The sequence below is a fragment of the Cherax quadricarinatus genome, chromosome 49 (genome assembly GCF_038502225.1).
Source record: "Cherax quadricarinatus isolate ZL_2023a chromosome 49, ASM3850222v1, whole genome shotgun sequence".
NCBI classification, from domain to species: Eukaryota; Metazoa; Arthropoda; class Malacostraca; order Decapoda; family Parastacidae; genus Cherax; species Cherax quadricarinatus.
In genome coordinates, this window is record NC_091340.1 from 10646134 (window position 1) to 10667627 (window position 21494).

At 41.4% G+C, this 21494-nt stretch overlaps 1 protein-coding gene across 1 annotated transcript in view; it reads right to left on the bottom strand.

Moving 5' to 3' along the window:
- Positions 1–5055: 5055 nt before the first annotated feature.
- Positions 5056–21494, bottom strand: part of LOC128697008 (uncharacterized) — a gene marked incomplete at its 5' end in the record, with an annotated part of 234649 nt that continues 218210 nt past the window's right edge. The window contains 3 exon segments of the mRNA XM_070095195.1: positions 5056–7737; positions 10842–11011; positions 17324–17492. Of these exon segments, the coding sequence (XP_069951296.1) occupies positions 5439–7737; positions 10842–11011; positions 17324–17492 (2638 nt within the window). The 3' untranslated portion in view covers positions 5056–5438.

The following is a 21494-nucleotide window of genomic DNA, read 5'->3' on the forward strand; positions in this document are numbered from 1 at the left end:
TGCTGTAACCATTATCACATGACCGTACTCGATGGTACTCCACTGTATCACATGACCGTACTCGATAGAACTCTACTGTAACTGCTATCACTTGAATGTACTCAATGGGACTCTACTGTAAGTGTTATCACATGACTGTACATAGTGTAACAAGTATGTGAGAGAACCATATAGCATGACGCCATTCTTATTCTCTTTTATTTTCTTAGCTAACACCCAAGACACTGATTTCTAAGCTCCTGACGAAAGTCTTTATACCAAAAGGCCTCAAACTTGACTTATATCCCCGCCTTCTTGTTACTGCATATTATGTACAGTAGTAGCATATAATATTTAATGGGCGAATTTCAATGCATGCTCCTGATGACGATTTTTTAAACGAAAGGCCTCGTGTATCTGTTATAACTTTTCTCGTGTGAATGAGTAACTCTCATGAGTAACATGGATAAGTAGCCAATCAGGATGAGTTACCCATGAGTAACATGGAAAAGTGACCAATTAGGAGGCAGAATCAAGTGTATATAATGACAAGGTGACTTAAATATTTAAGATGAGGTTGATACTTCTAGTAACCGCAACGTTTCGCCCACTCGGTGGACTGTATCAGGTTAATAATATAGTCCACTTTCTGAGCGAAATTGTTATATATATTGTTATAAATTCTAAAATTATTATAATAAAAAATATAAATTCGAAAAGAATATTTTATTTTGTTATTTTGAAATGAATGTTTTCGTCTTTTTGTATTTTCGTCTTTATGTATTTTCGTCTTTTTGTATTTTCGTCTTTTTGTATTTTCGTCTTTTTGTATTTTCGTCTTTTTTGTATTTTCGTCTTTTTGTATTTTCGTCTTTTTGTATTTTCGTCTTTTTGTATTTTCGTCTTTTTGTATTTTCGTCTTTTCGTATTTTCGTCTTTTTGTATTTTCGTCTTTTTGTATTTTCGTCTTTTTGTATTTTCGTCTTTTTGTATTTTCGTCTTTTTGTATTTTCGTCTTTTTGTATTTTCGTCTTTTTGTATTTTCGTCTTTTTGTATTTTCGTCTTTTTGTATTTTCGTCTTTTTTCTCGTCTCACATTTTCGAATTTTGTGTTTTAGTCTATTATGTTTTTGTATTATTGTCACTAAAGGTTTACAAAATATTCTGGAAAGGAACAATATAGTTCAGCTGAACAATACTGTCTACTGCAATGAGGTTTAGTTTGTTCATCAGCCTTGGAGAACACAATTGTACAGCCTATTGAACATTTCACCCGCTGTGTCACTGAACATTTCACCTGTTGTCACTGAACATTTCACCCGCTGTGTCATTGAGCATTTCACCCGTTGTGCCACTGAACATTTCATCTGCTGTGTTATTCAACATTTCACCCGCTGTGTCGCTGAACATTTCACCCGTTGTGTCACTGAACATTTCATCTGCTGTGTTATTCAACATTTCACCCGCTGTGTCGCTGAACATTTCACCCATTGTGTCGCTGAACATTTCATCTGCTGTGTCATTGAACATTTCACCCGCTGTGTCGCTGAACATTTCACCCATTGTGTCGCTGAACATTTCATCTGCTGTGTCATTGAACATTTCACCCGCTGTGTCGCTGAACATTTCAACCGCTGTCACTGAACATTTTGCCTGCCGAGTCACTGAACATTTCAACCCGCTGTGTCACTGAACATTTCGCCCGTTGTGTCACTAAACATTTCGCCTGCTATGTCACTGAACATTTCGCCTGCTGTGTCACTAAAGTGGTAGAAAATATTGAGTGAGCGAAAGTAATACAGCACGTTTTGACCCTAGCAGCACAGTGTGTCTCAAACGGTGACCACAGGTAAGAACACTTTTAAAAGAAATAAACTTGAGCTTTACAGTGTTTCGCCCACACAAAGGCATTATTAAATCAGTACATGGCACTTGGGTCCTTATTATCATAGCTTGTATACAAGTATATAAGTAAAGTATATATGTGGGTTAGTTATGAATTGTTCCAGCCATGATATCACATAATATGTTATTCTAACAATAGATATTAGATTATATATATATATATATATATATATTATAGGTAGTAGGTTGGTAGACAGCAACCGCCCAGGGAGGTACTACCGTCCTGCCAAGTGAGTGTAAAACGAAAGCCTGTAATTGTTTTACATGATGGTAGGATTGCTGGTGTCCTTTTTACTGTCTCATGAACATGCAAGATTTCAGGTACGTCTTGCTACTTCTACTTACACTTAGGTCACACTACACATACATGTACAAGCACATATATACACACCCCTCTGGGTTTTCTTCTATTTTCTTTCTACATCTTATTCTTGTTTATTTCCTCTTATCTCCATGGGGAAGTGGAACAGAATTCTTCCTCCGTAAGCCATGCGTGTTGTAAGAGGCGACTAAAATGCCGGGAGCAAGGGGCTAGTAACCTCTTCTCCTGTACATATTACTAAATGTAAAAGGAGAAACTTTCGTTTTTCCTTTTGGGCCACCCTGCCTCGGTGGGATACAGCCGGTGTGTTGAAAGAAAGAATATATATATATATATATATATATATATATATATATATATATATATATATATATATATATATATATATATATATATATAATGTTGCAATGTTGTTCTTGGAACAAAAGGAAGAAATGAGATATATATTGTATCCATTTTCGTTTCATTATAAATAGAAACTCTCTTGTTTTATCTTCCAGAAACTTGATATTGATGTAAAATATGTATTTTTATTTTCAGTTTATTTGTAGAGTTAAAAATTCTAGCTAAAAAAAAAAAAGAATGGTAGTTGGATTAACTTGAGAGTGAGACAGGTTGTAGACGAATGTAATACAATACATTACTGTGGCTATATTCAGTTATCTTGGTTTTTTGTTTTATGTACTAATAATGGCTTCGTAATTTTTCACTTACATGGTATCCACATTCCTGTAAGCTGCTACTGCTACTACTGCTACTGCTGCTACTACTGCTACAGCTGCTGCTGCTGCTGCTGCTGCTGCTGCTGCTGCTACTGCTGCTACTACTGCTACAGCTGCTGCTGCTGCTGCTGCTGCTGCTGCTGCTGCTGCTGCTGCTGCTGCTGCTGCTGCTGCTGCTGTTGCTGCTTCTGCTGCTACTGCTATTATTGCTGCTGCTACCACGGCTGCTGCTACTATTACTACTACAGTGGAACCCCGGATTTCGTCCAGTGTGGATATCATACAATTCGGATTTCAATCACTTTTTGGGGCGAAATTTTACCCCGGGTTTCGTACATCCACTCGGAAATCCTCTGGGTGGTTGCAGGGCGGAGGGAAAACGTTACGTAATACTAATAATAATCACTCTTGGGCACATTAAAAGTCTTATTTTACGTTAACATAGACATTTTCATTAATCCACCTATGACATTTTCTTAAAAATTATATAAGAAACACGTTACATAGCATATAAACATGCAATATTTACATGCTATGGAGGGGTGGTAGTCGGAGGGAAAACATTACATTTTCTCTGGTCCAGCACCAGAGAAAACGTGTATGAATCTGCGTTGGCCCAGTTACCCCCTTAATACATAACTTTTTTTTACGATTCTCGGCATGAATTATTCATTACTTCTTCCTTTGTTTTTGATAGCATCTAAACGTAGTTGTTAGAAATGATTAAACTCAGTGAACATGGTATATCAATGGTAATAATATGGCTCTGGGCCACGTTAAATATTGTATAGCTATGTAGCCCAGGCTACCTACCGGCTACCTACACCTGACTTTCTACAAGTCCTACTCACCTCTCGCCTTACATTAAGATGACAAATATTTTAAGGTAAGTAATGAATGTAATGTGTATGTATTTTACTTTTTATTGTTTTCTAATGCCTAGTTCTATTACTAACTTAATATAAGTTAGTATAAATTTGACAACCCTACGATTGTTGTGGAGTTTGTTGTGGCTTTGGGGAAGTCCATGGAGTTGGATGTGAGTGGCCAAGATGCGGAAGAGTTGGTGGACGACCACAGGGAAGAGCTAACCACTGAAGAGCTGCAACACTAAAGTTATTTTCTATAAAATGTATTTTTTGTTAATATTTTTGGGTGTCTGGAACGGATTAATTGGATTTACATTATTTCTTGGGGAAATATTACTTCGGTTTTCGTCCATTTCGGATTTCAACCGACCTTCTGGAACGGATTAAGGACGAAAACTGGGGTTCCACAGTACTACTACTAACACTACTAATTATAATAATAGTAATAATAATAATAATAATTTAAAAAATATCCCCACCTTCTAGTCTACACTGTTTTAGCTTGTCAATACTTCTTGTGAGCGAAACGTAGCCGCAATAAATGTTCGATTAGTTGTACATGTTTCCAGCTCTCTAACACGCTGCTACTCATTTAATAAGGCCCAGATTACTTGAGTTTTGTTGCAAAGAATCTTTAAACAAGGTACGTGCAGAGTTGCTTCTAGTTTCATCAACCAGGCAAGGAAGAGGTAAAACCGGACCACTACCTCCGCCAGATCAGCCTTTCTGTAATGGCCATATAGGCCAGCAGGCTGCCACCAACAGTCTAGTTGAGCATGCATTCAAGGAAACCTGGTCTCAGGCCAGGCTTTGAGGCCATTATAACTTCACAAACTGGTTATAGGTTTATCAGGTATGTCTCTCACATGAAATAGATCAAGATGTGGCAAATTCTTAAGCTTCCCATGATTCACCCTCGTCAGCATCGTTTATAAAAGTATGTCTGTGTTAACTTATTAGTAGGTATGTGGGGCTGAGCTGAAATTTTACTATTCTAAATATCCCAGCAGTGGTAAGCTCAGCATGGTTACTGTGTCGACTGGAAAATTAACTACAGTGATAACAAGAAATCAACAGAATATTAATATTTTCTCTTGTTTGTATTGATGATACCTGTTGAGTGAGGTAGAAGACAAGTATAGGTAGCTCGGGGGTTAAACTAAAATCTTTCATGCACATGAAAAACCTGTACACAATGTTGTATTACACTTCAGTTGTTGAGTTTATGGCCGGAGTTGGAAGGTTATTGTACAAATCATTGTCACTTGAGAACCTTTATATGCAAATTTCTACTTCTATGTTTTACAGCAATATTAATCATATTATCCACTTTGCTTCAACAACAAAAATAAGAATTTTGCACATGAAACTTCTAGAGCGAGGATTTGGGCAGTATGCGAGATGAGGTCACTCTATGATCAATGTTACATTGGCCCTAAGATACAACAGTAAACATTATCTAGTAATGATCTCTACAGCTGAAACCTATACCAGGAACTCACTTGGAGCATGTATATATATATATATATATATATATATATATATATATATATATATATATATATATATATATATATATATATATATATATATATATATATATATGATGGTCAAGTAAAAAATTGTCTAAATGCCCGTGAGTTAAGGAGCAGCTCCCAGTGAGTTGCCATGTTCAGGCTCGTGGTAGTTTGACAAGCTGTTGTCTGACTCGTGAAGTGATGAGTGAGAAGGCGCTGGAGACGTTAGAAGAGAGGAGATCGGAGAGGTTAAACTCGACGTAAGACTTACACCAACCCCACTGCTGCCAGTGCTGCTGTTGCTCACACTCAGATTTTCCTCCTTGTATGGCAAAGGAGAGAAGAGCGCTTGAAACCCACTGTTATAGTGGTCACTTAGAGGGGCTGGACTATACGGTGGTTGAGGATATAAGGGTGGGTTCAGATATCCACTATCGTCTAGAGGAGACTGGCGATGATCTGGATAAGGAGTCTCTGATATCTGTTGGTCCAACAAGTAAGTCTCCTGGTTGGGTATATACGGTGTCGGGGAAGGAGCCAAGTTCATTGCATGAGGAGATGGGCTGGATATCTCAATAGGGCTCTGAGCCATATCTAAAGGCTGAGGAGAATTCATAAATGCTCCAGGTGGTTTCATGTCCTGGTAATGATTAAGTAGATTGTTGGATGAGTTGATGATCTGAGTTACTGTTGAATTTGGACTATGGCTCATGCTATGAGAGATATCTAACATGGTGTGAATTGACTGACTCAAGTTAGGAGACTGCAGCATCCCAGGGGAGGATGACGGCTGAATCATACTGTGTGAGGCCTCCATCATACTTTGTGGGGAGAGCATACCCTGAGGTGACTGCAACATGCTGTGTGGTGAAGGCAGCATGGAATGAGGGGACTGAACCATACTATGTGGGGACTGCACCATACTGTGCGGAGAGTGACATGGGAGAGGAGGGGAGTGGATGAGTGAGTGGCTCTCGTGAGTGAGCTGTGACTGTGATGTTTCAGATTCCATAGACTGTAACATCTGTTTCATTTGCTCCAAACCATTGCCTTGAAGCATTTGTTTCATTTGTTCAATATCCATCCCGTTTAGCATCTGTCTAATCTGGTCACCTGTCAACGCCTCCACCTTACTTTTAACATCCATGGCCAGAGATGAAGCGCTTTCACTAGCATGTTGCGAATGATTTGTATTTGACATACCTGGCTTTTGCCGCAACGCCATACTTTCGAAAAGTTCTGAGTGTCGCCTGAGACCATGAAGAGAACTCATAAGTCCCTCATACAGAGATTTCCCAGACGAGTCTCCAAATTTCCAGTACGTGTAATGCTGGAGAATTTTCTTGTATATATCTCTGTTAGATTCTTGGCCCTCACAACCTAGGACAATGATAAGAACAAGCAAGTATGCCATTCTAGAATCAATATTGAACTGGCGAAGAGATCCAAGAATTTCTCTGAATTTGTTGAACACTTCCGGCGATTGTGATTTTTGGATCATATCCAAGTTAGTGACCATTGGTCGTGTAGGACTGTGCAAATTATGGTAGCTACCTGTTTCCTCATTCACGAAGCTTGAGCCAAACACAAGGGCAATAACAGTGATATTCTTCTTAATTGCCAGACCCTGAGTTTGTTGAGAGAGTGAGGTAAACTCGGGGAACTGACGAAGAAATCGAGTTACTCTCTCAGCAAAACGTTTATATGTACTCATTACCTCCGTCGGCTTGTTTAAATTGTATGGTAACTGCTGATCAACCAGTTTAATGTTACTGATCACTCGTGTTAATATTTCAACTTCATTTGTGTCCAGGTACTGTGATGCTGGGTTGAAGACACGATCCACAGGCATAACCTCCTCTTCCTCACTTTCTCGTTTAATCCCCCTACACAAACTTCTGACAGGACTCTCTTGTTTGGGAGAAATGTGATGGCGCTGGACGCTTTCCGAACTGTGGTGTGTTGTGGGAGGGGGAATTGGTCCGTACTGTATTGGTGTGAGAGGTGCAGACACGGGGGTTGAAGGAGAACTGTTGGGCGATGAACCAGTTGAACCTAAGTCGGCTGGCTGAGTTGGCGAGTGATAAGCCAGAGACGCGCTACTACTATTTTGATACCGTGAGGATAAATTTTTGGAGGAGGAACTATTGGGGTACGCTGAGGTGTCTTTAGAACATTCATTGGGAGAATAAGAACCTGAGGATGACCCCCTTCCTCCACCACCACCACCACTACCACCACCACCACTACCACCACTACCACTTTCACTTCTTGCACCTCCACTGCCGCTACCTGCCACATTACCAGTGCCTCCTTGTTGATACATCATTCTCTTAGTGAGTCTTGTCTTCATCAGTTGAAGACGTTCATCTTCACTCATCACCCACGACTTCGTCATTCCTATACTCTCACACTTGGCAAACCTGTTCAAATACAAAGGAAGAATTAGACCAGTTTACAAAATATTCATTATTAATTGCAAGAAATCACTCTGAGTTACTGCAAATATAAAAAGAAAAACACAGTAAAAATATGAATGGAAACGCTGGAACATTAGGTTGGTTAATGAAATATAAATTCTATCTACTACACGAGGGTCATTAAGGCCTCTTGACCTCCAGTCAAGAATATTTCCATAACTAAAATAGGGAATAAACTCTCAGGTGTACATACTCAATAAGATACACCTCACGGTGCATATATCACCTGAGCACCTTAGTGCACACACACACACACACACACACATACACACGCACACGCATATACAACAGGCCTAGTGTCTAATCGACATGTGCCTACGACAATATGGTAACTAACACACACACACACAGACACACACACACACACACACACACACACACACACACACACACACACATCTTTAGATAAACATGTTGCTAACACCTGTGAAGATATATGTGTAAACACCAGATAATTTTTCACGTATTTTAACGTTCTTACGTTCACTGTGGCACTCATCATCATCATCATCATCATCATCATCATCATCACCATCATCATCATCATCATCATCATCACCATCATCATCATCATCATCATCACCATCATCATCATCATCATCATCATCATCACCATCATCATCATCATCATCATCATCACCATCATCATCATCATCACCACCATCATCATCATCACCATCATCATCATCATCATCACCATCATCACCATCATCATCATCATCACCATCATCATCATCATCATCATCACCATCATCATCACCATCATCATCATCACCATCATCACCATCATCATCATCACCATCACCATCATCATCATCATCATTATCATCATCACCATCATCATTATCATCATCATCACCATCATCATTATCATCATCACCATCATCATCATCACCATCATCATCATCATCATCACCATCATCATCATCATCATCATCATCACCATTATCATCATCATCACCATCATCATCATCATCATCATCATCACCATCATCATCATCATCATTATCATCATTATCATCATCATCATCATCACCATCATCATCATCATCATCATCACCATCATCATCATTATCATTATCATCATCATCATCATTATCATTATCATTATCATCATCATCACCATCATCATCATCATCATCATCATCATCATCACCATCATCATCATCATCACCATCATCATCATCATCATCATCATCACCATCATCATCATCATCATCATCATCATCATCACCATCATCATCATCATCATCATCATCATCATCACCATCATCATCATCATCATCATCATTATCATTATATCACAAAAATTCACACAAGAAAGTTAAAAAAAAAAAAAAAGAACAGTCCGTCATTAAAGAGAACAAAATCTTGCGCTGTTCACAACCTTAACACCAAAATAATATGTTGTTTTTCCTTATCCAAAAACCGGCCGCATCCCACCGAGGCGGGGTAACCTAAAATAAAAAACGAAATTCGTTTCTTTATAAATTTAGTTATTTATACAGGAGAAGGGGTTATTAGCCCCTTGCTCCCCGCAATAATAATAATAATAATAATAATAATAATAATATAGAAGTTAGAAATACTGTTATGAGAAGGTAAAAGTTTTTAACAGTAATCAACAGATGGTTATAAGTTCAGTTTGATGAATAAGACACATGTGCCACACCTGGCAATCTCCCGTTTCGCCATCTAGTGACTTTTCTCAGTTCATTGCAAACGTTACATGCTTGAGACAGTGCAAAGTGAGGTAATCAGTCCATTAGAATTTATGGATACTCAGTCACTTAGCCAACATCAGTCTGCTACTGGTGGGCGAAACGTCTTCACGATAAAGATACCCAGGTGTTGCACATGTGACTTATTCATCAACTTATGTAATAATAAAAGTCCACTGAGATGTTTGACACGTAAATAATCTTCTTCAGTCACCCACTGACTGCACAACTTGCTCCACAACCACAAGTCTTCCACTCACTCTCTACATTAAATGCTTACAATTATAATTAAAAAAAATATTACAAAATAATAAAAATAAGCAAAAAAACTTTTTTTTTAATTACAAATCTGGGAAGTTAGATTATATAAACTTAGATTATATAAACTTGGATTATATAAACTTGGATTATATAAGCTTGGATTATATAAACTTGGATTATATAAACTTGGATTATATAAACTTGGATTATATAAACTTGGATTATATAAACTTGGATTATATAAACTTAATTATATAAACTTAGATTATATAAACTTAGATTATATAAACCTTCAAGTAACGCTAAGTTAGACTAATAATTAGTACTAATAATTAAGTTAGACTAATAATTAGTACTAATAATTAAGTTAGACTAATTATTAATTGGTAACTAATAAAGAAAGGGATTAAGATTATATATACGTCGTGCCCAACAGGTTAAACTTGCGATTTTGGCTTAAAGAGCAACGCTCTTCTTGCCGAATAAGACAAGAGAAAATTTGTGTATGTAATAATTTCACAAAAATCATTTTGAACCTAACGAAAAAAATATATTTCATTGCGTTTGTTTATTATTAAATTATTGTAAACTTATCTGAAATATATTTAGTTAGATTCAGCTAAATTAAATTGCGCTTGCTATAATAAGGTTAGGTAAGTTTTCTAAGGTTGTTTTGGTACAAAATTATTAATTTTTATATTAACATAAATGAAAAAATATATTTTAAACATCTAATTAGATGAAGCTTTGTATTACGACTAGGAAAAACTGAGCGAAACCTCGCCAGAATGAGCAACTTGCTCTGTTTGTCTTATACTCCAGCTGGAAGTAAGAAAGCGCTAAGTGCTGACAACTTAGAGCGAAAAGGACACTAGTACATTCACTTAGCACACTTTTACTGAAGTGAATCAGAGTTCCAGAAGCAAAACGTCTCCAGGAAGGGAAGCGAAACATCTCCAGGAAAGATGCTCTAAGGGAATGCAATTGTGTACTCTCGAAGTGTCAGCTCCAGTACACAGTTGTTTACTCTTCCAGTGTCAGCTCCAGTACTGATCATCAACAAACCTGCAGTATTTGCAAAATTTTCTGGAGGCAATGGAAATAGCGCACTTCTGGTCCCCTCCGCATCGGAAGTGCTTGTAGGCGTCGTTCTGCACTGAACGACGGAAGAACGCCTTGCAGGAGTCGCACGACAGCCCTCCGAAGTGCAGAGATTTGGCAATATCACCACACACCTGTGCAACAGTGCATAATAAGGTCATCTGGGGAGACTAAGTTTCCAGGAGGGAAATATGTTCAATACAGGTTAAAAAAATAAAGGTTAATTGGTTGGTTAATGGGGTTTAAAGTCTGTCCACTACACAAGGGTCATTAAGACTGCATGTCACCTGTACACCACCAGTCAAGAATATATCAGTACCTAAAATAGGGATTAAAGTAAATTCTCGGAGTATATACACTGAGAGATAGTCACCTCTCAGCGTATATATTCTGTCATATTGATAGAAAAAATATGATTAAATTAGTTTTAAAAACCTTTAAGTTGAAGAATGAGACACTTGTGTTACATTTCCTCGATAATGATTCACAAATATTGCACAAGTGTCTCATGCTACAGGGGAATAACAGGTAAATAGAGAGTACATGGGAGTACAAGGAACAGACAGCGTAAGTCTTGAATATTAAAATGGTATACAATACCAACAGGTTGGTAGGTAAGACACATGGGCAACAGTTAGGCAACTTTATTCCGAAACTGAAGAAGCCTACTGTGTAGACGAAATGTTTTGGAATAAAGCTGCCTAGCTGGGGTGGTAGCACTGGCAACTGCAGTGGAGGGAGCAGATAGGACTTTAAACTAGGAATAGTTAGTGGTATGGGTTTTGGCAGGAAATCAGTGAAGTCCCAGTGTAGTAATATTACGAGTTCTAGGGAAACTAGTAATAAGCAGAACGAGGTAGATATTGAAAAGCCAGGGACTTTGGGTGATAAGGACAGTAATAGGTTTAGTAGAAAAACAGAAATGAGCAGGAAGGGTAAAGAGAAAGGAGAGTCTTTCAATGTTTATTATGCTAATAGCCGTAGTGCTAGGAATAAGATGGACGAGTTGAGATTAGTTGCTAGTGCAGGTAACATTGATGTATTTGCCTTAACTGAGACGTAGTTTAATTCAAAAAGTCGGGACATGCCTGCGGAATGTCATATTCAGGGCTTTAAATTGTTCCAAGTAGATAGAAGTATTGGGAAGGGGGGTGGGGTGACATTGTATGTCCGAGATCGCTTGAACTGTTGCATAAAAACGGGTATTAAGTCTGAAGTAACACATATAGAGTCTGTTTGGATAGAATTTTCAGAGGGGCATGAAAAACTGATTTTAGGAGTGATATACCCTCCCCAAAACTTAGATAGGGACCAAGGGAGACTACTATGGGAGGAAATTGTTAAGGCCACAAGGCACGATAATGTAGTAATTCTAGGAGACTTTAACTTTAGTCATATTGATTGGAATTTCTTGACTGGGAATTTAGAATCATACGACTTCTTAGAAGTAGTTCAGGATTGTTTTTTGAAGCAGTTTGTGACAGAACCTACAAGGGGAAATAACCTGCTTGACTTAGTTATGGCAAACAATGAATCCCTTGTTAATAATTTAGAAATTTCAGAGGAACTGGGTGCTAGCGACCACAAATCAATTACATTTAGCATTGAATGGAAGTACGATAGTAGCGATAACTCAGTAACAGTCCCAGATTTTCGCTTAGCAGATTACGATGGGCTTAGAGAACACACTATCATCTGTTGACTGGGGTAACGAAGAGAGCTATCAATATGACAGTTTTTTGAACACTATACATGCTGCTCAAAGAACGTTTATCCCATATAAAGAAATTAGATCAAATAGAAATGACCCAAAATGGATGAATAATAGGCTCAAATATCTACTAGGGCATAAGAAAGGAATTTATAGGCGTATCAAAAGAGGTGAGGGTCATCTTATGAATCAGTATATTGACATTAAGAGGGACATTAAAAAGGGAATAAGAAAAGCTAAAAGGGACTATGAAATTAAAGTTGCTAGGGATTCTAAAACTAACCCAAAAAGTTTTTTCCAGGTATATAGAACAAAAGTTAGAGATAAGATATGTTCCCTTAAAAATAACTATGGGCATCTTACTGACAAAGAGAATGAAATGTGCTCGATTTTAAATAATTATTTTCTCTCAGTTTTTACACAGGAAGACACTAACAATATTCCAGTAATTAATTTTTATATTGGGCTAGAAGATAAATTATGTAACATCACAGTCACTAGTGAAATGGTTGTGAAGCAGATAGACAGACTGAAGCAAAATAAGTCGCCGGGTCCTGATGAGGTTTATTCAAGGGTTCTTAAGGAATGCAAAATGGAAGTCTGTGAACCATTAACTAATATTTTTAATTTATCTCTTCAAACAGGTGTAGTGTCTGATATGTGGAAGATGGCTAATGTAATTCCTATTTTTAAAACAGGGGACAAGTCGTTACCGTCAAATTACCGCCCAATAAGCCTGACCTCAATTGTAGGCAAATTACTAGAGTCAATTATAGCTGAGATTATAAGAAGCCATCTCGATAAGCATAGCTTGATTAATGATACTCAGCATGGATTCACAAGAGGCCGGTCTTGTCTAACTAATTTATTAACTTTCTTCAGTAAAGCTTTTGAGGCTGTTGACCACGATAAAGAATTTGATATTATTTACTTAGATTTTAGTAAGGCTTTTGATAGAGTTCCGCACCATAGACTGTTAAAGAAAGTGGCAGCTCATGGCATTGGGGGAAAAGTGCTCTCGTGGATCGAGTCATGGCTCACTGACAGAAAGCATAGTGTCCATAAATGGGGTTAAATCCGAGTGGGGATCTGTAACAAGTGGCGTTCCACAGGGATCAGTCTTGGGCCCGTTGTTGTTTATAATATATATCAATGATCTTGATGAGGGAATTACTAGTGATATGAGCATATTCGCCGATGACACAAAGATAGGTAGGATAATTGATTCAAACGTAGATGTTATGGAACTTCAGGAGGATTTAAACAAGCTCTATTCTTGGTCAGAAAAGTGGCAGATGCAGTTCAATGTAGATAAATGCAAGGTTCTGAAGCTTGGGAGTGCCCATAACCCTAGTACTTATAAGTTAAATGATGTAGAACTTAGCCATACAGATTGCGAAAAGGACTTGGGGGTTATGGTGAGCAGCAACCTTAAACCAAGACAGCAATGCCTAAGCGTACGTAATAAGGCAAATAGATTACTGGGATTTATATCAAGAAGTGTAAGCAACAGAAGTCCAGAGGTTATACTGCAGCTTTATACATCATTAGTAAGGCCTCACCTAGATTATGCAGCTCAGTTCTGGTCTCCATATTACAGAATGGACATAAATTCGTTAGAAAATATTCAGCGTAGGATGACTAAAATAATACATAGCATTAGAAATCTTCCTTATGAAGAAAGATTGAAGACTCTTAAGTTACATTCACTTGTTAGACGAAGAATGAGGGGAGACCTGATCGAAGTGTATAAGTGGAAGATAGGTATTAATAAAGGGGATATTAATAAGGTCTTGAGGATGTCTCTCCAAGAGAGAACCCGCAGTAATGGATTTAAATTAGATAAGTTTAGATTTAGAAAGGACATAGGAAAGTATTGGTTTGGAAATAGGGTAGTTGATGAGTGGAACAGTCTACCTAGTTGGGTTATTGAGGCTAGGACTTTGGGTAGTTTCAAATTTAGGTTGGATAAGTACATGAGTGGGAGGGGTTGGATTTGAGTGGGACTTTCACATCAGAGCTTATTTCTTGGGTGTCATTAAAAATTGGGTTGGGCAAATGTTTTGTTAGTGGGATGAATTGTAAAGGACCTGCCTAGTATGGGCCAACAGGCCTCCTGCAGTGTTCCTCCTTTCTTATGTTCTTATGTTCTTATCTGTCTTACCTACCAGCAGAAGTCTTCACCGAGAGCATCTGCTGAGAAGAACTATCTACTTCCGTCTAGGTAAAGAACTATCGTTGTTATCCAGGTGTGTGAGTCAAGGATAAAACAGACTATCTGTCCTTTATTCATAGTGTCTGTAAGGCACATGTGCAACAGTTAGGTATCTTTATTGGTGAAACGTTTCGCCTATACAGTAGGCATCTTCAGTCAAATACAGAGAGAGCAGGTGTAGTAGTGAAATGAAGATGATGTAATTAGTCCATCAACCTTGGAGAAATAGAATTTGTGGAGGTCAGACCCTCAGCCTGGAGGGACTGACTTCATCTTCGACAGTATTTAAGGCTCCATTCTCATGTTTCACCTTCATATCGTTCCAGATCATAAAACTGAGCTCTTTTCCAGGCTGAGGGACTGACCATCTCAAATATTTCTCCATCTTCGCTTCACTACCACACCTGCTGCCTCTGTATTTGACTGAAGAATCAACAATAAAGATACCCATAAACCATACCACAGGCGGGGTTAGAACCCGCCATCAGAGAGTCAAAAAACTCCAGACCGACAAGCTAGCCACGGGGCCGGTGGTATGGTTTGTTTACAATCGTGTCATTACGATTTCGTGAGTTAAAGATTCCCATATGTTGCACATGTGACTTAATCATCAACTTGTGGGTATTTTAGGCTATCAGTAAACCATAAAACTTACTAATAAGGTCGAATAAAAATATGAAGCACTGAAGTAGGCCTACTGGCGTATGGATAAGTCCTTATTGAGGAAAATGATTCTAAAATTAGACACATGTGCAACATCTGGGTATCTTTATTGTAGACGTTTTGCCATCCAGTGGCTTTATCAATACAAATTCAAGAACATAATTGGAAGACAGAAGAACTATATACAAAAGATGAGGTAATCAGTCCCTCAGCCTTGGAGTTGGTGTGAAGAGCACCGTAGTGGTGAAGATCCTGGAGCACAGGCTTGTCGCCAGTATATAAGCGCCAGCCTCCTTGCCTGTGCTCCAGAATCTTCACGACTACGGTATTCTTCACACCAACTCCAAGGCTGAGGGACTGATTACCTCATCTTTTGTATATAGTTTTTCTGTCTTTAAATTATGTTCTTGAATTTGTATTGATAAAGCTACTGGATGGCGGAACGTCTGCAATAAAGATATCCAGATGTTGCACATGTGTCTAATTTTCCATCTTGTCGGTACAGTATACCATTCATGTACAAAATGATTCTTGAAGAAGTTGGAGGAATGATTGGAGAATAAGCATGGCGTTACCTACAGTAAGAAGAAAAACACGTTTCGCCACTCGTGACAGCCCTTCATGGCGAAACGTTTACTCAAGAAATGTCTTGAAGTGTGCACATTTCTCCTTATCTACACAATTGGAAAAAATACCCAACTAATGTTTACTTGGAATTAAGAGAACACTGTTAATTATGAACCTCCTCACAACTGATTTTAACACTGCTGAACAAACTGCAGGTAATTCTAACACTACCGAACAAACTGCAGGTAATTCTAACACTACTAAACAAACTGCAGGTAATTCTAACACTACCGAACAAACTGCAGGTAATTCTAACACTACCGAACAAACTGCAGGTAATTCTAACACTACTGAACAAACATCAGAGGATGACAGTATCTCTACCGCCAATTACCCCTCATTTTTCATCATACACTACAAAATTTATGTAAATGCATAAGACAACGTACAGAGTAGAATGACGAATTAAACCCTCGTATAAGATCTCTTTTTATTAAGGTGATCGCGATCACTGAATCTGCATTCCTTCCAGAGGCGGAGAATGACGGAAGAAAGGCAAGTGGAAGACAGGTTTGAAGGAAGGAGATGCATATAAAGTACAGTAAATATTTAACCAGGAAAGAACTCGGAAGAATGATTGCAAGTTGGATAAATTTAGATTTAGATAGGATATAGGCAAGTAGAGTTTTATCAGTAGATGCGTGAATCAGTCAGCCAGAGTTGTTGAAACTAACACCTTCGCTAGCTTTAAAAAAAGTTAGACGGTAAGATTTAAGGTGGACCTTTCTAGAATGGTCCAGACCTGCCTAGAATAGTCCAGACTTGTCTAGAATGGTCCAGACCTGCCTAGAATGGTCCAGACCTGCCTAGAATGGTCCAGACCTGCCTAGAATAGTCCAGACTTGTCTAGAATTGTCCAGACCTGCCTAAAATGGTCCAGACCTGCCTAGAATGGTCCAGACCTGCCTAGAATGGTCCAGACCAGCTTAGAATGGTCCAGTAGGCCTACTGGGCCTACTGAAGGGCTCATCTATTCTAATATTTCTATAAACTCGAGTCCCCATGAACGACAGACGACGGTTAAACAGAAGACTGGACAAGAGACTCTAACAGTGGTCCTGACAGGTATCAGGATCAGCGTAGGCCCGTTCTTCTTGTTTCTTCTAGGATGATGCGTTGATACTGGTAAAGGGCTCTTGATCATAGGAACTGGAGCTGCCTCCCTTTCCTCCGATCAAACCAAATCACCTCACATCACATGCAGGTGTGTGTGGAGGGTCGGTCACTCACCTGACACAAACGTACGGGCTTCCTGGAGGGAGTGTCTCCACTCGTTGGCACGGCGGCAGGGGGATTCCGTGGCACTACCGACATCTTGGCAGTGCCGCCGCCAGTGCCGCCACTCACCAAACTGCCTCCGCCACCACTGGCAACCCCTATATCACCACTCTCCTGGCCTCTGTGGAAAACAAAATATAATATAAACATCACCCCTGCTGATATATAATAATAATAATAATAATAAATTAGGTAGACAGCAACCGCCCAGGGAGGTACTACCATCCTGTGGTAGTAGGTTGGTAGACAGCAACCGCCCAGGGAGGTACTACCATCCTGTGGTAGTAGGTTGGTAGACAGCAACCGCCCTGGGAGGTACTACCATCCTGTGGTAGTAGGTTGGTAGACAGCAACCGCCCTGGGAGGTACTACCATCCTGTGGTAGTAGGTTGGTAGACAGCAACCGCCCTGGGAGGTACTACCATCCTGTGGTAGTAGGTTGGTAGACAGCAACCGCCCTGGGAGGTACTACCATCCTGTGGTAGTAGGTTGGTAGACAGCAACCGCCCTGGGAGGTACTACCATCCTGTGGTAGTAGGTTGGTAGACAGCAACCGCCCAGGGAGGTACTACCATCCTGTGGTAGTAGGTTGGTAGACAGCAACCGCCCTGGGAGGTACTACCATCCTGTGGTAGTAGGTTGGTAGACAGCAACCGCCCAGGGAGGTACTACCATCCTGTGGTAGTAGGTTGGTAGACAGCAACCGCCCAGGGAGGTACTACCATCCTGTGGTAGTAGGTTGGTAGACAGCAACCGCCCAGGGAGGTACTACCATCCTGTGGTAGTAGGTTGGTAGACAGCAACCACCCAGGGAGGTACTACCATCCTGTGGTAGTAGGTTGGTAGACAGCAACCACCCAGGGAGGTACTACCATCCTGTGGTAGTAGGTTGGTAGACAGCAACCACCCAGGGAGGTACTACCATCCTGTGGTAGTAGGTTGGTAGACAGCAACCACCCAGAGAGGTACTACCATCCTGTGGTAGTAGGTTGGTAGACAGCAACCGCCCAGGGAGGTACTACCATCCTGTGGTAGTAGGTTGGTAGACAGCAACCGCCCAGGGAGGTACTACCATCCTGTGGTAGTAGGTTGGTAGACAGCAACCGCCCAGGGAGGTACTACCATCCTGTGGTAGTAGGTTGGTAGACAGCAACCGCCCAGGGAGGTACTACCATCCTGTGGTAGTAGGTTGGTAGACAGCAACCACCCAGGGAGGTACTACCATCCTGTGGTAGTAGGTTGGTAGACAGCAACCGCCCAGGGAGGTACTACCATCCTGTGGTAGTAGGTTGGTAGACAGCAACCGCCCAGGGAGGTACTACCATCCTGTGGTAGTAGGTTGGTAGACAGCAACCGCCCTGGGAGGTACTACCATCCTGTGGTAGTAGGTTGGTAGACAGCAACCGCCCAGGGAGGTACTACCATCCTGTGGTAGTAGGTTGGTAGACAGCAACCGCCCAGGGAGGTACTACCATCCTGTGGTAGTAGGTTGGTAGACAGCAACCGCCCAGGGAGGTACTACCATCCTGTGGTAGTAGGTTGGTAAACAGCAACCACCCAGGGAGGTACTACAGTCAGGTAGTCAGGTAATCAGTCCCTCAACAACATCTTGGGATGTAAAGAAAAAGGACACAAGTGCAACTAATGTGACATTTATTGTGGCAACGTTTCGCTCTCCAGGAGCTTTATCAAGCCATTACTAATGGCTTGATAAAGCTCCTGGAGAGCGAAACGTTGCCACAATAAATGTCACATTAGTTGCACTTGTGTCCTTTTTCTTTACATATTGTCGGTAATTCTACCAACTTTATTACAACATCTTGGGATCTTAATACAGGGAATTCTTCACTTGCCTAACCCTTGGACACGACCTACTTCCACAGTGGATAAATGTGACACCACCTACGACTGCTGCACCTCTCCTGTCTACAGTATATAAGCTACTTCTTCGCACATATGCTGTATTCTATTCAAGATTGATGGACTGACCACATCGACTCAAGGCTGAGGGACTGATTACCTCAAACTCCTCCTGTTCTTCAACATTCTCCTTTGTATGAGCTGATGAAGCCACTGTGTGGCGAAACGTTTCTTCATTAAAGATACCCAAGTGTTGCACGTGTGTCTAACTTATCAATGTTTCGGTTCTCTGAACCATTCATCTACAGAGTTCTCCCGCCGTAAGTCATACGTGTTGTAAAAGGCGACCAAAATGCCGGGAGCAAGAGGCTAGTGACCTCTCTCCTCTGTATGTTACTGCATTTACGAAGAAAACGTCTCGTTTTTCATTTTAGGTCACCCCGGCTCAGTGGTATATGAGGTCACCCCGGCTCAGTGGTATACGAGGTCACCCCGGCTCAGTGGTATATGAGGTCACCCCGGCTCAGTGGTATATGAGGTCACCCCGGCTCAGTGGTATATGAGGTCACCCCGGCTCAGTGGTATATGAGGTCACCCCGGCTCAGTGGTATACGAGGTCACCCCGGCTCAGTGGTATATGAGGTCACCCCGGCTCAGTGGTATATGAGGTCACCCCGGCTCAGTGGTATACGAGGTCACCCCGGCTCAGTGGTATATGAGGTCACCCCGGCTCAGTGGTATATGAGGTCACCCCGGCTCAGTGGTATATGAGGTCACCCCGGCTCAGTGGTATATGAGGTCACCCCGGCTCAGTGGTATATGAGGTCACCCCGGCTCGGTGGTATACGAGGTCACCCCGGCTCAGTGGTATATGAGGTCACCCCGGCTCAGTGGTATATGAGGTCACCCCGGCTCAGTGGTATATGAGGTCACCCCGGCTCAGTGGTATATGAGGTCACCCCGGCTCAGTGGTATAGGAGGTCACCCCGGGTCAGTGGTATATGAGGTCACCCCGGCTCAGTGGTATATGAGGTCACCCCGGCTCAGTGGTATACGAGGTCACCCCGGCTCAGTGGTATACGAGGTCACCCCGGCTCAGTGGTATATGAGGTCACCCCGGCTCAGTGGTATATGAGGTCACCCCGGCTCAGTGGTACACGAGGTCACCCCGGCTCAGTGGTATACGAGGTCACCCCGGCTCAGTGGTATATGAGGTCACCCCGGCTCAGTGGTATATGAGGTCACCCCGGTTCAGTGGTATATGAGGTCACCCCGGCTCAGTGGTATACGAGGTCACCCCGGCTCAGTGGTATACGAGGTCACTCCGGCTCAGTGGTATACGAGGTCACCCCGGCTCAGTGGTATACGAGGTCACCCCGGCTCAGTGGTATACGAGGTCACCCCGGCTCAGTGGTATACGAGGTCACTCCGGCTCAGTGGTATACGAGGTCACCCCGGCTCAGTGGTATACGAGGTCACCCCGGCTCAGTGGTATACGAGGTCACCCCGGCTCAGTGGTATACGAGGTCACCCCGGCTCAGTGGTATACGAGGTCACTCCGGCTCAGTGGTATACGAGGTCACCCCGGCTCAGTGGTATACGAGGTCACCCCGGCTCAGTGGTATACGAGGTCACCCCGGCTCAGTGGTATACGAGGTCACCCCGGCTCAGTGGTCATGTGGCACAGTTGTCATGTAACACAGGTGCCATGTGACACAGGTGTCATGTGGCACAGGTGCCATGTGACACAGGTGCCATATGACATAGGTGTCATGTGACACAGGTGCCATATGACACAGGTGTCATGTGACACAGGTGCCATGTGACACAGGTGCCATGTGACAGGTGTCATGTGACACAGGTGCCATGTGACACAGGTGCCATATGACACAGACGTCATGTGACACAGGTGTCATGTGACACAGGTACCATGTGACACAGGTGCCATATGACACAGGTGTCATGTGACACAGTTGTCATGTGACACAGGTGTCATGTGACACAAGTGTCATGTGACACAGGTGCCATTTGACAGGTGTCATGTGACACAGTTGTCATGTGACACAGGTGTCATGTGACACAGGTACCATGTGACACAGGTGCCATATGACACAGGTGCCATGTGACACAGGTGCCATATGACACAGGTGTCATGTGACACAGTTGTCATATGACACAGGTGTCATGTGACACAGGTACCATGTGACACAGGTGCCATATGACACAGGTGTCATGTGACACAGGTGTCATGTGGCACAGGTGC